General features: G+C 50.8%; 8 protein-coding genes across 8 annotated transcripts; 5 read left to right on the top strand and 3 right to left on the bottom strand.

Moving 5' to 3' along the window:
* Window positions 1-846: 846 nt before the first annotated feature.
* Window positions 847-2,079, bottom strand: F5J12DRAFT_945337 (uncharacterized protein; the record flags this gene model as incomplete). The annotated part of the gene is made up of 5 exons (XM_051749735.1): window positions 847-1,191; window positions 1,241-1,547; window positions 1,578-1,669; window positions 1,723-1,747; window positions 1,786-2,079. 5 exons carry the CDS (start codon window positions 2,077-2,079, stop codon window positions 1,160-1,162), a joined length of 750 nt encoding a protein of 249 aa, XP_051604757.1. The 3' UTR covers window positions 847-1,159.
* Window positions 2,080-3,207: 1,128 nt separating this feature from the next.
* Window positions 3,208-4,330, top strand: F5J12DRAFT_779196 (uncharacterized protein; the record flags this gene model as incomplete). Its single annotated transcript, XM_051742372.1, has 2 exons — window positions 3,208-3,323; window positions 3,427-4,330. 2 exons carry the CDS (start codon window positions 3,208-3,210, stop codon window positions 4,328-4,330), a joined length of 1,020 nt encoding a protein of 339 aa, XP_051604756.1.
* A 224-nt stretch (window positions 4,331-4,554) lies between these two features.
* F5J12DRAFT_796219 (ClpP/crotonase) lies at window positions 4,555-5,683 on the bottom strand. Its single transcript, XM_051744101.1, has 4 exons — window positions 5,391-5,683; window positions 5,303-5,338; window positions 5,160-5,251; window positions 4,555-5,042 (listed from the first exon to the last, which is right to left on the bottom strand). The coding sequence occupies exons 1-4, from the start codon at window positions 5,668-5,670 to the stop codon at window positions 4,593-4,595; spliced, it is 858 nt and encodes a 285-aa protein (XP_051604755.1). The 5' UTR covers window positions 5,671-5,683; the 3' UTR covers window positions 4,555-4,592.
* Window positions 5,684-6,072: 389 nt separating this feature from the next.
* F5J12DRAFT_183664 (acyl-CoA N-acyltransferase) lies at window positions 6,073-6,927 on the top strand. The gene is made up of 2 exons (XM_051738281.1): window positions 6,073-6,222; window positions 6,279-6,927. Exons 1-2 carry the CDS (start codon window positions 6,106-6,108, stop codon window positions 6,753-6,755), a joined length of 594 nt encoding a protein of 197 aa, XP_051604754.1. The 5' UTR covers window positions 6,073-6,105; the 3' UTR covers window positions 6,756-6,927.
* Window positions 6,928-7,014: 87 nt separating this feature from the next.
* F5J12DRAFT_887646 (uncharacterized protein) lies at window positions 7,015-8,156 on the bottom strand (the record flags this gene model as incomplete). Its single annotated transcript, XM_051747205.1, has 4 exons — window positions 7,015-7,420; window positions 7,476-7,543; window positions 7,605-7,712; window positions 7,782-8,156. The coding sequence occupies 4 exons, from the start codon at window positions 8,154-8,156 to the stop codon at window positions 7,015-7,017; spliced, it is 957 nt and encodes a 318-aa protein (XP_051604753.1).
* Window positions 8,157-8,584: 428 nt separating this feature from the next.
* Window positions 8,585-9,367, top strand: F5J12DRAFT_887645 (uncharacterized protein; the record flags this gene model as incomplete). Its single annotated transcript, XM_051747204.1, has 3 exons — window positions 8,585-8,633; window positions 8,697-8,992; window positions 9,047-9,367. The coding sequence occupies 3 exons, from the start codon at window positions 8,585-8,587 to the stop codon at window positions 9,365-9,367; spliced, it is 666 nt and encodes a 221-aa protein (XP_051604752.1).
* Window positions 9,368-9,515: 148 nt separating this feature from the next.
* F5J12DRAFT_945323 (P-loop containing nucleoside triphosphate hydrolase protein) lies at window positions 9,516-10,918 on the top strand. Its single transcript, XM_051749734.1, has 6 exons — window positions 9,516-9,614; window positions 9,674-9,755; window positions 9,808-9,819; window positions 9,875-10,174; window positions 10,241-10,334; window positions 10,555-10,918. Exons 1-6 carry the CDS (start codon window positions 9,580-9,582, stop codon window positions 10,806-10,808), a joined length of 777 nt encoding a protein of 258 aa, XP_051604751.1. The 5' UTR covers window positions 9,516-9,579; the 3' UTR covers window positions 10,809-10,918.
* Window positions 10,919-11,045: 127 nt separating this feature from the next.
* F5J12DRAFT_779192 (Flavocytochrome c) lies at window positions 11,046-13,133 on the top strand (the record flags this gene model as incomplete). The annotated part of the gene is made up of 7 exons (XM_051742371.1): window positions 11,046-11,146; window positions 11,208-11,328; window positions 11,384-11,551; window positions 11,611-12,129; window positions 12,178-12,384; window positions 12,439-13,023; window positions 13,083-13,133. The coding sequence occupies 7 exons, from the start codon at window positions 11,046-11,048 to the stop codon at window positions 13,131-13,133; spliced, it is 1,752 nt and encodes a 583-aa protein (XP_051604750.1).
* Between the last annotated feature and the right edge of the window lie 121 nt (window positions 13,134-13,254).

The following is a 13,254-nucleotide window of genomic DNA, read 5'->3' as shown; positions in this document are numbered from 1 at the left end:
GACAAGTATATGTCGGCTTCCCCCTCGTCACCCTTTTAAGTGTCGCATTTTCTGCACAGGTTACGAGGAAGGTAGATCAGTGCGTTGCGAGGCTCAAGGGATCTGGTAACTGCCGCTAATTTTCTAGCTCTTTAATTGTTTCAGCTCTCACTGATGAACCGGTTTACAATTACGGAAGCCCAGCTCCCGTGGTCTTTGACCAAATGTACATGGGACTGGGCACGAGACGCCCTCGAAGATTTTTTTTCCCTTGATATTTGCCAGTTCCCAGGCTAACCACCATGAGCTTTGTACGTTTTTGCATGCCTTTTCGAACTCGAACTTGGCCTGAAAAAGTCGTACGTCCAACCTCACGCCGAGGGCAGTTTCCCATCTCTCAAAAGGGTCACCGCGCGAGTGATCGGGTCACAGCACCCGGAACCTAACCCGGAACGAAAGATGTTGAGAAGCGCTTCATCGTCGAACCGGGCATCGACCGCAAACAGCTCGAATTCTGCAAGATACTCGTCGGCCGATTGGCCGTCGCGTTGTTTCAGGGCAGGGAGCCTTTTCTGGGCCCGCATTTTCTTGTTTGGTTCACCGAATTTCCCCTTCAGTGCATCAGCAAAACCTCCCAATTGTCGAACTCTGGGCATGCCCCTCCTGCTCGTTGCTTGTCATGAAGGTCAATTACCCATTGCTGGGCACGGCCAGCCTTCATATATGGCATGGCATAGTTAATTTTGATAGCGTTGGTGGTAAACGTGGAAGCATTAGTTGCGAAGTTTAATTCGAGTTGATTGATGAAGCATCGTATTTTTCATGACCCGTCGCATATGTCCAGTTGTGCCACCTTCGCCTTTGGAGTATGATTGTGGAGGAAAGTTTGCATGAAGACAGCACGAAAACGTGGGTTGTGGCTGAGGATGAGGCGGTGGCTGCGAACTCGATTGGGAAAGCGGGTGACTAGGCGAGTTTCTTCACAGTGGGATTTGTGATAATAAACGGGACGCGAAAGATAAAGGCTGAGGATATCAGTTGCAGGATTTACACGCTCGGGAAACCAAACCTAGAGCTTATGTTTCTAGATCACATAGTTACGTGTTCAAATTCTAGAGCAAGTAGAGAAGTTAACTTACTAGGCTTGAAGACCGTAAGCATATATATATTGAAACTTATCCTACCGTCGGGGATTGCCGTCCTTGTTCAGACCTATGACGAACGTCAGTTAAAACCCCATGTTAAATACAAGTTGACGTACCAAGGGTCAGGTCGGACGTCACCCATAAAAGCTCAGCAATTAGGGCCATCGACTTAGATTGGCAGAGGGCGGGCCACTCTAAGTACTCTGCGACAGCGGTGGTGAAGGTGGCGGATGAAGACAAGGTATGAAGGGCAAAGAATACTGGCAAGAGCCCTACACTGCCGAAGCCGAAAATGACTTTCTTCCCTTCATTATCAACGCCAAAGTTACTTGGGTCTATGTCGGATTGGGTGAAGATTAGCGGCTCATGGCTGATCCTGACGGGTTCTATTGGTGGAGCTGTGCTCGAGCGTCTTGTAAGCGCCTAGCCCAAAAAATGTAAGCATGGACGCACCTTGTCCAAGTACCATTGCAAGGCCTCTACGGCTGAGAAGGACAGAGGAACTGTATTGTTTTTGAAGAGCTTGTGGCTGGCGCGACCATTCCCTAGTGGACCAATTCCGACATGGTCGGAAGGAGCTGGAATCTTAGAAAGCCACCTGAGAGCATCTGCAGCTTTTTCTGCTGATCGAAGGCAATGTGAGCTTGATAAATTCCAACACCGCGTGTCCCATCTCTCCAATTTCGAAGAAGTGCAAAATCTCGGGAATGCGTGGTGCATTTGCGTCGGACTTTGCATGCCAGTGGATGTGCTTCTGCGTCGCAACTTGAGGCCGCAGAGTCTCGCAGTCGTCGAGATTGACGAAGTATTTTAATTCGAAAACCACACACCGCCCATATTCTTCAGCCCGCCAATGAGGTCGCTCGTGTTCGGCGCAAGTGCTGACTGTGGTGACCTCAAAGCCGGTTAGGTCACTGGGCATCATTGCCGAGATGTGGGGCGTTTGGGATGTCATTGCGAGGTGCCCTGTGTGAAGTTATTTAAGCAAGGATAAGGAAGGGTGAGTGGACTAGGGTCGAGAGGAGACACAGCACGATTCCTTGAATAAAGATGTTTTGAGTAAAGTAACAAAAGGAGACACTAGGTCGAAAGGAGACAGGTGACCACAACGCCTTAAACGAAGAGTACTTGAATAGGGGCAGGGAAGAACGATGAGAGCACACATACGATAACGGAAGTGGAGACCGCGATGCCTTGCATGAAGAAGTTTGTGTGAGGGCAAGGAAGAACGCGCTTCCGTACAAGCTGGTTGGGGATGGCAAACACCCAAAACTTGCTTTGCTTGAGGCTCGTAAGTCTACTCATCTATACGCAGGAGACAAATACTGATTGGAGTAAGCTATCTTGCAAGGTAAACAAAGTACAGTTCGTCCCAGTTCGGATGTATCGAAGTGGACTGGATCGAGTTGCCACTTCGACTCACCTCGAACTGATTTCAGTTCGACAGCAACACTAATAACTACTGGTACATGGTACATGGTACGCAATACTGCGGGAATTTACGTTGCACCCCCGACCCCTGACATCTTCCGGTAGTGAAATTTATATTTCGCCAGTCACCCACGCCAATAAGTTGGCTGCTATCGGCACCGCACGTGTAGGTCCAGATCCGGCTCAATCTTGGACAAGTTGGCAAGTTCCGGAGTGCATTTGCTGGTGTAGGATCATGTTGTAAGTAGTAGATTTGCTTCAGGACTGTCAACACAGCTCGCCCGCCTGCCTTCGGCCTTGGAGTGCAGTGACGGCGACCCTATTAACTTATTCTAACAGGTGAGCCAACCTAGCCTTGAATCTACGTCCGCCAGGTTATTTACTGATTGACGTTGCGCAGGTGTGGTCAAAGTTGCGGAAAATAAATGTCGTTATACTCGTGTTAACTGTCCTCGTATTTGGTGCATCAGCGCCAACACAGCATGTCGAGAAGTATTACGCAACAAGATGGCCGCCCGTCCGCCGTGGACTCGTGATGGGTCGTTCTCCGATGAGATCTGATGCTCCGACTAGCTTCCTTGTCTTTCTTCCCGAAAAGATTGTTCATATAAAGGTCAGAATGAACATCTAGCTTGCTTCATTTCTTTCCGCAATGGCTGCGATTCCACCATTCACGTCTGCGACATCCGAGGAAGCTTCGCATGCATATTGCGAGCGCGTTATCCGGCTGTCTCCATGGACTGCCCAACGTTGTCAACTTTCCTCACAGTACGTTTTGTTTTGCTGCGATCACCGTTCGCAGCCTCAAACGTCCTGCAATCAGTTCCTTCTATTCGCACGGTGCGAATATGCGCATTGATTGCTTACCCAGCGTTATCAACGCCGTGTCTCCCACTCCATACCGTTATCTTCCAGACGAGCTTGAATGTCGGGACCAGAGCGCCTACGATGCGACAGCTGCAGATCACTCCTGCATCGGCGGTCGTGCTTTTCCCGGCACGCAAGACTATGACTCCAACTGCGACCACCAAACGGATAGCATCATTGATGACTGCGTCGCTATCCCGTCACTTACCGAAGACTTTACCCAGTTTGAAGGACCTTGGGGGCAGGAAGTTCCCATCCACGTTACATCACAGTTCCACGGAGGAATTGACTATTTGTTTACACCCTACGGAACCAACATGAGCTTAGAGCCTCGGTTTACCCCAACTGTTCCTAATCCTACCATTTTCTATGAATACTCTCCCACTGATATTGCTCCCTCCCCTTTTTTGCAACCAACAACATCCCAGACAACTACCGAAATTCATAACGTGTACGTAAATATGCGGCGCAGCCAGCCCCCGGCCAACACCACCTCTCCAACTACGACTTCGCCCACCGGAGCCACAGGGCATGAAGGACATGTCCTTAACACGCCGCAACCGGATCAGGAGGAAGCCGAAAATCGCGACGCCCTATATCCTGCCACTCGTTCTTGCCTGTGTGCTTGGGGGTGCCCCTCATCTCCGTGTGGCATACATGTTACTGGAGATCGCAAGAGCCTGCGAATCCATCTCAAACAAGTCCACGGTTTCGTTTCCACGGGCAGAGAATCCGTGAAGTGCAAGTGGGATGGATGCGGCAGGTTGTTGCAGAAGGAGAATGTGATTCGACACATATTATCACACCACATGCGCCTTAAGGTTCGTTGCGACTTATGCGGCAAAGACCTGTGCCGTCGCGACGTCCAAACGATGCACTCCAAAAAGTTTTGCCCCGCAAAATTTTGATGGACAAGGACGTTTAGAACCAATTACATGCATAGTAATACACACTCGATAATCTGATAGGGTTCGCTTCCTAGTAATGGTCCGCTTTTAGTGACTCTCTTATGTAATTGTAGTCCCTGTATTAGTGATAATGTACAGAAGGTAGCAATTTGGAAAAAGTGTGATGCGGAGCTTGCCACGCGGTACATATGGCAAGTCACGAATGGGTCCACTTGGGCTTTCGTTTCTCCACGAACGCCATCATGCCTGTACCAGGAGTGTATTAGCATAAACGAGGACGCCGCTTGGCATTGTACTTACCCTCTTTCTGGTCTTCGGTAGCAAACAAACTATGGAATAACCTCCGCTCAAACCTTAGCCCCTCCGAAAGGGACAGTTCGAACGCAGCGTTAACCGCTTCCTTTCCGGCAACGACTGCCACGCGACTTTTGCTGGCAACTTCCCTGGCCAACTTGATCGCCGCATCCACGACTCCGCTTTCCTCACGCACGACCTTGTTTACTAAACCCCAGCGTTCAGCCTCTTCGGCGTCGATGATGCGGCCGGTGAGCACCATTTCCATAGTACGGCATTTACCGATCAGACGGGCAAGGCGCTGGGTACCACCACCACCTGGAATCACTCCGAGATTAATTTCAGGTTGGCCCAGTTTGGCGGAAGGTGCCGCAAGGAGGATGTCAGCTTGAAGCGCAAGCTCAAGTCCACCACCAAGCTTTCCGATGAGTGTTTACGCAGATTGCGACATTCCCCCGGAGAGGTGTGAAATTGTCGGATAGAACGGTAGAATGTTCAGCAAAACCGACTTTGACGGAAAGGACCTTGCACTTACAGCATACCCACTGACTGCTGCGATGACTGGTTTTCGGAGCTTGGCAATGACTTCCCAGTTGGCAAGGAAGTTGGACATGTAAGCTTCTGCGACTGAGAAGGCGGAATGTCAGATCGCTATGTGAGGAAGGCATGGGTGCATACATGTTTTGTCCTTCATCTCCTTGATATCGGCACCGGCTATCCGCGGGTTGGTCAAGGGGTAGGGTCTCGTCAAGATTGCCACACGCACCAGCGAACGCCTTGTCGGAACCTGTAATCACCATGGCTCCAATGGTGGGGTCTTCGTCAGCCTCTCTGAGTGCGCTCGAGATGTCATCGAAATGAGCAGCGTTGAGTGCATTGAGGGCATTGGGACGATTCAAAGTAATCAATGCGACTGCCGGGTCAGGTTTCGACACAATCACGTTCTTATAGTAAGCAGGTGGGCTCGTTGTAAAGAGACGAATGCCGTGAACACCTCGTGCAGTGCGAAGGCAGCGGTAGCCGGAGGGGGCGAATTTCAGTGCCATCGTTGGTGATGAAACCAAACACTGCTCCGAGCCGGGCGACTTCTATTACGCTTACGGCAGCACCGACACAACAACTCGATCCAATGGTAACAATGTAGGATATGCTGGTGGGTATACCAATGAGCCGTAATCGTAGGGACAGACCCCTGAATCTGCATCTTCCAAAGTACCCATGTCTGATGTGTTCACTAATCACGGCCTGAACACCACAGACATGGGCCCGGCGGGGATACAGGGAACAGGCATGTCACGGGCTCTGCATGATGCTAGTTGTTATGCCCAACAGACGTGCAATCTACAGTATTGCCTGTACTTAGATGAGCCTTAATAGCATCCTCTCGAGATGAAGATTTGACATCGTGTAGCTTCGACAGTACCAAGTGTACGTAGGGAAGGTCCGATCTTAACCCGAAGCTGCCATTAACTTATCCCACCATGAGTCCCGCATCTCCCGCAGGCAGCTACAGCGAACACGTTTTACCCCTAATTCCACCTGGAATTCGTTTCCGACTCATGAAAGCCTCGGACCTACCAGAGGTCCGTGCACTTCACGTACGTACACTTGCTCTGCTATGCCGGCTCCTGCAGATCTACTCACACATTAGTAGGCGAGCCTCCTCCCTGTCCAATACCCCCTTGCTTTCTTTATCCATCTCCTCCTTCAACCTCGGTATCTCTGCGTCCTTGCCACGCACGAAGATTCAGTCATTGCCTTTGCCTCTGCCGAGATTAATGCCTCTCATGGAACTGTACAGACTGAACACAGGAATAGTTCCCTTGCGCACATTACACTTCTCACGTTGGGGGTCCAGCCAACCCATCAACGACAGGGCATCGGCCGGGCACTGGTCCACGATGTTGCCCGCCGGTTACGTGCATCATCGTGCAGGTATGAGACACCGTCCGAGCCTAGATCGGCCGAGGATGTTCGGCATGGACCCGGATATTCAACCGTCCTCGTCCAAGCCGAGGTTGCCCATTCTAATACGGCAGGGAAATTCTTCTACTCCCGCCTTGGTATGAACGTGGAACAGGTTGGATCCAAAACACCAACGTACATCGTGGCTGGACTGTTGTGTGTGTAATAGACCTCGGATTCACCCCAGCTGATAGATTGATCGATGAGTTCTCTTACCTCGTAGTTACGGGACGGATATGTACCGGGTTCGTCTAGGTGATTACCGAGCGGCGTCTGGCGTCAGGTAGACATATGCATTAGTTGCATAAGTTATGTAGAATAACATTAATATGTGGATTTACAACTTCGATGACCCCAGTGACCGATGGAGAGAGCTGTTTCTGACGAAGCGACCGAGCAGAATACCAAGCTTCAAGCTTTGGCTGTTATACCCAGGGGTCAGGAAAGAACACGTCAAAAGGACCGGTGCCTAGTACTGGGTGGTAACGTGACAGTTCGTGGGGGGTCGGTTCGCCCTGCAGATCAGAAATATGCCTGACGAGCGCCTTCAGACGAAAATTTTCAACCGGTTTGGTCACTACAGGTTTTCTACAGGATGGACAAGTATGTTCCGGCTGCATCCTTCGCAAGTTAATGAGGAGAGCCTTCAGCTGCTGCTGAACATATGGGTTTAAGAGTGCGGGTATGCTGTTGAGGAGTATGCGGAGTTGACCAAGGACCATGGCACATTGAGCATCATAATCGGGGTGGCTATTCATAAATTTGGCTTTCGTCGTAGTGAACCAGTCTACGAGACAATCCTGGCAGAAGCTGTGGCCACAGTCGGGTAACCTGTTGGAGATATATGATGAGAATGGCATATGTGGGTGTCAATAAACAAACACACAGGTAGGGTTTCCACATCTTGTGTGTACAAACTTCACAAAGAATGTGATCTTCGAGTTCTGAGAAGTCCTAGAAGCGAAGGAATATATGACGTAAGGCTTGTAAGTGGCACTAACAAGCGAGTACGGACTTTGCTTAGTGCGCTTCGAAGTGCATTTATTTCTTCGGCCTGGGCTTCCTCTAAAGATTTGAGCTCCGAGTGTTCTTGTGCTGCACGCTGATTGGCAAGTTTCAGAGCCTATATACCACATAGTGCATGTCGTTAAGATATATAATGGGCGTGTGGGTGTCAGAGAAGAGGCATCACCTGTTCAAGGCTGTTTACAGTGCGCTTGAGACTTTCGGTAGTGCTGTCCTCTGTCTTCCGTTTAGCCGCTGGCAGTGATGGCTGGGCTTCATCAGACTCCGATATTTCGAGAACTTCCCCAAAGACTTGAGGAGGTGGTCGGAGGACTGCTTTTTTCTTCTTCGAGTGTCCGAAAGACTGCTTGGTGGGTCTAGGTCGAGTACTGGTGACGGGGGAATTTTCGTCGTCCGAAGAGAGTATGATGACTTCCGAATGGGGTGGCGGCTTCATTGATCTCTTTGAACCACCAGGCATTGGCTGAGGACGAGAAATGGGAGTCCGGTGACGTTTCTGCTCGGATGACGCAGAAGAAATACCTGCACGGGTAGCTGGCATGTCGACGGGTACTTGGCGGTGGCACAGGGGGAGGGCAATCCTTCTTGCCCTCCTCAACATACGTCACGTGACGGCGAACTCGGCTGATACACAGCCGCTGCTACAGCTTGGAGCGGGGGTGTGACCATGGATCCACCGCATACCCATGCTACTTGCTGTTGCGTGCAAGTAACTGTTGTCGACTGTCTACCAAGACGCATATCTTGTTGGTGGCTCCGTACATTTCACCGGATTCGGAATGGACGCAGCTGTACACGTGATGGAGCATTGACGTCATAGTTTGCCCTGTCGTCATTGCACAACGAGCTTATATAGGAGACGTCCACCCACACTGCAACAGTTTTTCCCTTGTACCACACTCGCATTTACTAATTTTTCTGCGAGCGCGCAGGCCCATCACAATGCACTATCACAATCTACCACGTAACATGGCAACAGCGCGCTTTATGAGATACCCTAGATGCATTGCCGCTGCAAGTTCCCATTCGCTGCATTGACTATCAACGATCTAACCAATACCTCAGACATGTAGACCGTTAGCGACCAGCTCACCGCCACCACCATCGTCTGGACGTGAAGAGACGAAGAAACGTAATGACGCTCTCCTACTCGGCGGGGGGGCGGCGGTGCTCGCGGGCATTTACTATTATTATACAAGAGAGCACCAGGGACACAATCGACCGCTAAGTTCTTCGGAACGGGCTGCTCGTGAAGAGGAGGAGATTCGACAGAAAATGCGGGAGGCGCAGGACGACGCGCGACAAGCTGCCGAAGCGGCAAAGGCTCGCGCAGAAAGCGGGGTGCGGCAGACCGAGGAAAAATACGCAGGGATGAAGGTGTGTGGTGACGGCTCTTACCAGGACGAGTACCAAAGCTTGACCCGATCGTAGACTAGCGCGAAGGCGAGAGCTGAAGAAGCTGGGCACGAGCTCACAGAGCGAGCGCGCCAGAACGTGCGAGCAGCACAGTCGAAAGTGGATGAGTATAAAGAGGCCGCAGAGAAGACCTTCGACGACGCTCGCAAGGCTTCAGAGCGAAGATATGGGGAGGCTAAGGATACAGCCGCTCAGAAGGCTGAAGAAGCAAAGGATTCGGGTTGGAAGCTATTTGGATTTGGGAGCCAAAAGGCAGACGAAACGAAGAAGCAGACCGCGGGACAGGTCGCGGGCACGGCTGAAGACGTCAAGAGGAAAGCGGAGAGGCAGACATAAGTGCCGGGTCATTGTAACATGTACACAAGTAACTCGTACTACCGTGATATGGACATGCCATGCCATGGGACCGTTGGCACGACGAAGTTCCAACATCTTCCGCTGTGAGATCGGTAAACGCTCGAGTTGACCGAATTAGGCATTTTCTTATCTCCAGCGCTTGTGGCTTCTTTGCTGTTAACTTCGCATCTATACCCCCTCTTTCACACTGCATGGCCAATACCAAAGTCATTCTTATTGGAGTCGGGTAAAGATCACTACTCAGAGTTACTCGATCTTTTTCGATGAGGCAATTCCTATCTACAGAGGAGCTACGTGCTCAGGGAAGACGACCCTTGCAAAGCATCTTCGCACGATCCTTCCAAACAGCGTCATCGTTCATCAGGATGTGAGCATGCCGCAGTAATTGTAAAGTGAACCGGACTGATAGCTGACAACAGGATTTCGCACCGGTACGTGGCCGAAGACCTAGAGCCGTACCTTCTGTCGATGAAATCCCTGAATTAGCCTCAAGAATTGATTCCGATTCACCCTGTGTACAACGTCCAAGACTGGGACAGTCCTGAGAACGCCATAGATTGGCGTAGATTCAGCCAGTTCCTGGAGAAAGTGAAGCAAGACGGAAAAATGCCATTGGACCATATAAGCCACGATCCTCTTAACGAGCAAAAAGAATTCCCAATTGACCCCGAGTGCTACGCGAAGTGGAGGTCACACTTTGAAGAAGTCGAACGCCGTGGTCGTGAGGATCACGGGATAGAGATTACATGGGCTCTGGTCGACGGCTTCCTGCTCTATTGGGACCAGGTATGAGCGCTCGACCTAGTATGCTCTAACGTTGCGATGACTTCGATCTTGACCGTGATTGTTTAGGGATCGATGGATCAATTAGATATCCGCATATTTTTGCGTGTCCAACACGATACGCTGAAAGAACGGAGACGCGAGCGAGATTATTACATAGCAGGTAAGATGATCCAACGAAATGAGTGGTCTCCGAAAAATCACGATTAATTTGCTCCGTTTGTTCTGTTCTCTCCCTGGCGTGGCTTTCCGTCTATCTCCACACATGGCGCTCTACCTTACTATCTCCGCATCTTCTCAAAAATGCCATTCATTCCCACGGATCCCCGCGCGTTCGACCACGAACTAATCCGACTTACTACCTGGAGCGCAACCCAATTCAGATGGATCGATTTGGCGTGACCCTCCGCTGTACTGGGAACACATCGTATGGCCTGGATACGTTGCAGCACACAAAGACATGTTTGAGAACGGTGATGTAGAGTCGGGGAGGCCGACCGGGGATAAAATGCGGGGGATGCTTGTGCTTGGGAACGCGAAGATGTCAACCACTGACGTTGTCAACCGGTGCTGCGAGGAAATAGCGGAGTTCCAGGCATTTCCGCAGAAGAGAAACTCCCGCCATCACGAACCGTAGCCCAATCACGCCTCTGAAGTTGGTGTATGTAGCATGTTTACAGCACATTAAATGATGGGGCTTTATCCTGTGTTTTCTCTGATGGGCCAGGTGTATGAGCCGGCTGACATAAGCATTCGAGAATCACATGCTAGCCGCTCATTGGTTTACCGGCACCGTACAAAGTATCGCAGGTCAAGCTTTCTTAGTTGTACAGGTTCACCCATCATCCACCCCCACGTATATACGGATACAACCATGGCACAGGTAATCGTCGTTGGCGGTGGTCTCGCCGGTCTTTCAGCAGCTCATACCCTTCTCGAACGAGGAGCCAATGTTCTCCTACTTGACAAGCAAGGGTGTGTCTTACCGCTCAAAGGTCCACGCCCGTACTGACTCTGTCGTTCGAAAATTATTTAGATTTATGGGTGGTAACTCTACCAAGGCCACCTCCGGCATCAACGGTGCTGGTACTCAGGCCCAGCAGGAGTTGGGCATCCCTGACAACGCAAAGATATTCTTCGAGGACACGAAGCGTTCCGTGAGTTAGCTATCACAACGCGGCGAGTGATTGCGCGTTGACATTAGAATCACAGGCCCGTGACCTCGCTCGTGACGATCTTATTCGAGTCTTGACTGGACGTTCTGGTGATGCCGTCAACTGGCTTCAGAACAAGTTTGGCTTAGACCTTTCGAAGGTGGCCCGCTTGGGCGGTCACACCCAACCTCGCACTCACCGCGGAAGTGCGCAATTCCCTGGAATGGTGCGTGTTTACGCTACAAGCAGGAACACAAACTTATCTCCGCATACGAACTCGTACAGGTTATCACGTATGCCCAGATGGAGCGACTAGAAGACTTAGCGGTCTCTCAGCCGGATCGGGTCAAGATTTATAAGAAGGCGCGAGTGACTAAGCTCATCAGGGATGAGTCTGGGGCCGTTGCTGGTGTGGATTACATCCGTAATGGCAAGACAGAGACTGCATATGGTCCTGTCATTCTTGCGACTGGAGGTTATGCAGCAGATTTTACCCCAGACTCGCTGCTGAAGCAGCACAGGCCCGAGTATTATGACTTGCCAACTACTAACGGCGATCACTGTACCGGTGACGGTCAGAAAATGGCCATGGCAATCGGTGCCAGTGCGGTTGACCTCGAAAAAGTGCAGGTGCACCCCACAGGTCTAGTTGATCCCAATGAACCCGATGCGAAAGTAAAGTTCCTGGCAGCCGAGGCACTCCGTGGTGTTGGTGGTTTGCTTCTGGACAAGAATGGTGACCGCTTCGTGGATGAACTTCAACATCGTGACTATGTCACTGGTAAGATATGGGAGAATGGGAAAGTAAGTCATGTCCTACATAGTCTCAGACGCGTGCTCATGATGGCCCAGTATCCCATTCGACTTGTCCTCAATGGCCAAGCATCGAAGGAAATCGAGTGGCATTGCAAGCACTACGTTGGTCGTAAGCTGATGAAACGTTTCGAGAGTGGTGAAGCTCTTGCAAAGGAGATGGGCATTTCACCCCAACATCTCAAAGAAACTTTTGACAAATACAATGCAGGCGCCAAGGCCAACAAGGATCCCTTCGGCAAAAAGGTATGTGTATACTGTCTTCAGGAAGAAGTGACTTAGAACTGACTCGTTTTTAAGTTCTTCTCGTCAGGAGCGTGGACAATGAATGATTATTTCCATGTGGCCATCATGACCCCTGTCCTCCATTACACCATGGGTGGCCTTGAGATTGATTCGGAGTCTCGAGTTGTTGGTAAGGACGGGAAACCTATCCCCGGTCTATATGCAGCAGGAGAAGTTGCAGGTGGTGTACACGGTGCCAACCGGCTTGGAGGTTCATCTCTTTTGGGTTGTGTTGTTTTCGGCCGTGTATCCGGGGATTCAGCCGCTGCTTATCTCTTGCAAACGACCGGTAAGCTTGTTGAAAAGGCCGGGGGTCGGCTTGGGGCGCTTGCTAGCCAGCTGGCTCCGCCTACCGCTTCACAGCCTTCGTCAGCACCAGCTCCCACGGATGCTCCTTCGACAGCAGCTCCGGCCTCCCAGGCATTCACGGAGAGTGAAGTTGCAAAACACAACAAGAAGGACGACGTGTGGGTGATTGTGAACGGACAGGTTCTCGATGTTACTTCGTTCCTGCCTGACCACCCAGGAGGCGAGAAAGCGATCCTGTTGTATGCGGGAAGGGATGCAACAGAGGAGTTCAACATGTTGCACGATCCCAAGGTTCGTTTTTTCGTTGGTTCGCTGAGGAAATATTCCTTGACATTAACTCTTCTTTTTAGGTCATTCCGAGATACGCCCCTGATTCAGTGATCGGCACCTTGAAGAAATAGAAGTCAGACTGTGATTCTCGAAGGAAGTAATACAAAAGTTGCGGAATCGGATGACATCCTCCCTAAACTAGTACGATCCATTCTGACGGGGTCTCTATCTACGTATTCTGATCATGTGTAT

The sequence above is a fragment of the Pisolithus orientalis genome (assembly GCF_024613125.1).
Source record: "Pisolithus orientalis strain OTSU chromosome Unknown F5J12scaffold_2, whole genome shotgun sequence".
Lineage (NCBI taxonomy): Eukaryota > Fungi > Basidiomycota > Agaricomycetes > Boletales > Pisolithaceae > Pisolithus > Pisolithus orientalis.
This window is presented reverse-complemented; position numbering and strand designations above follow the sequence as displayed.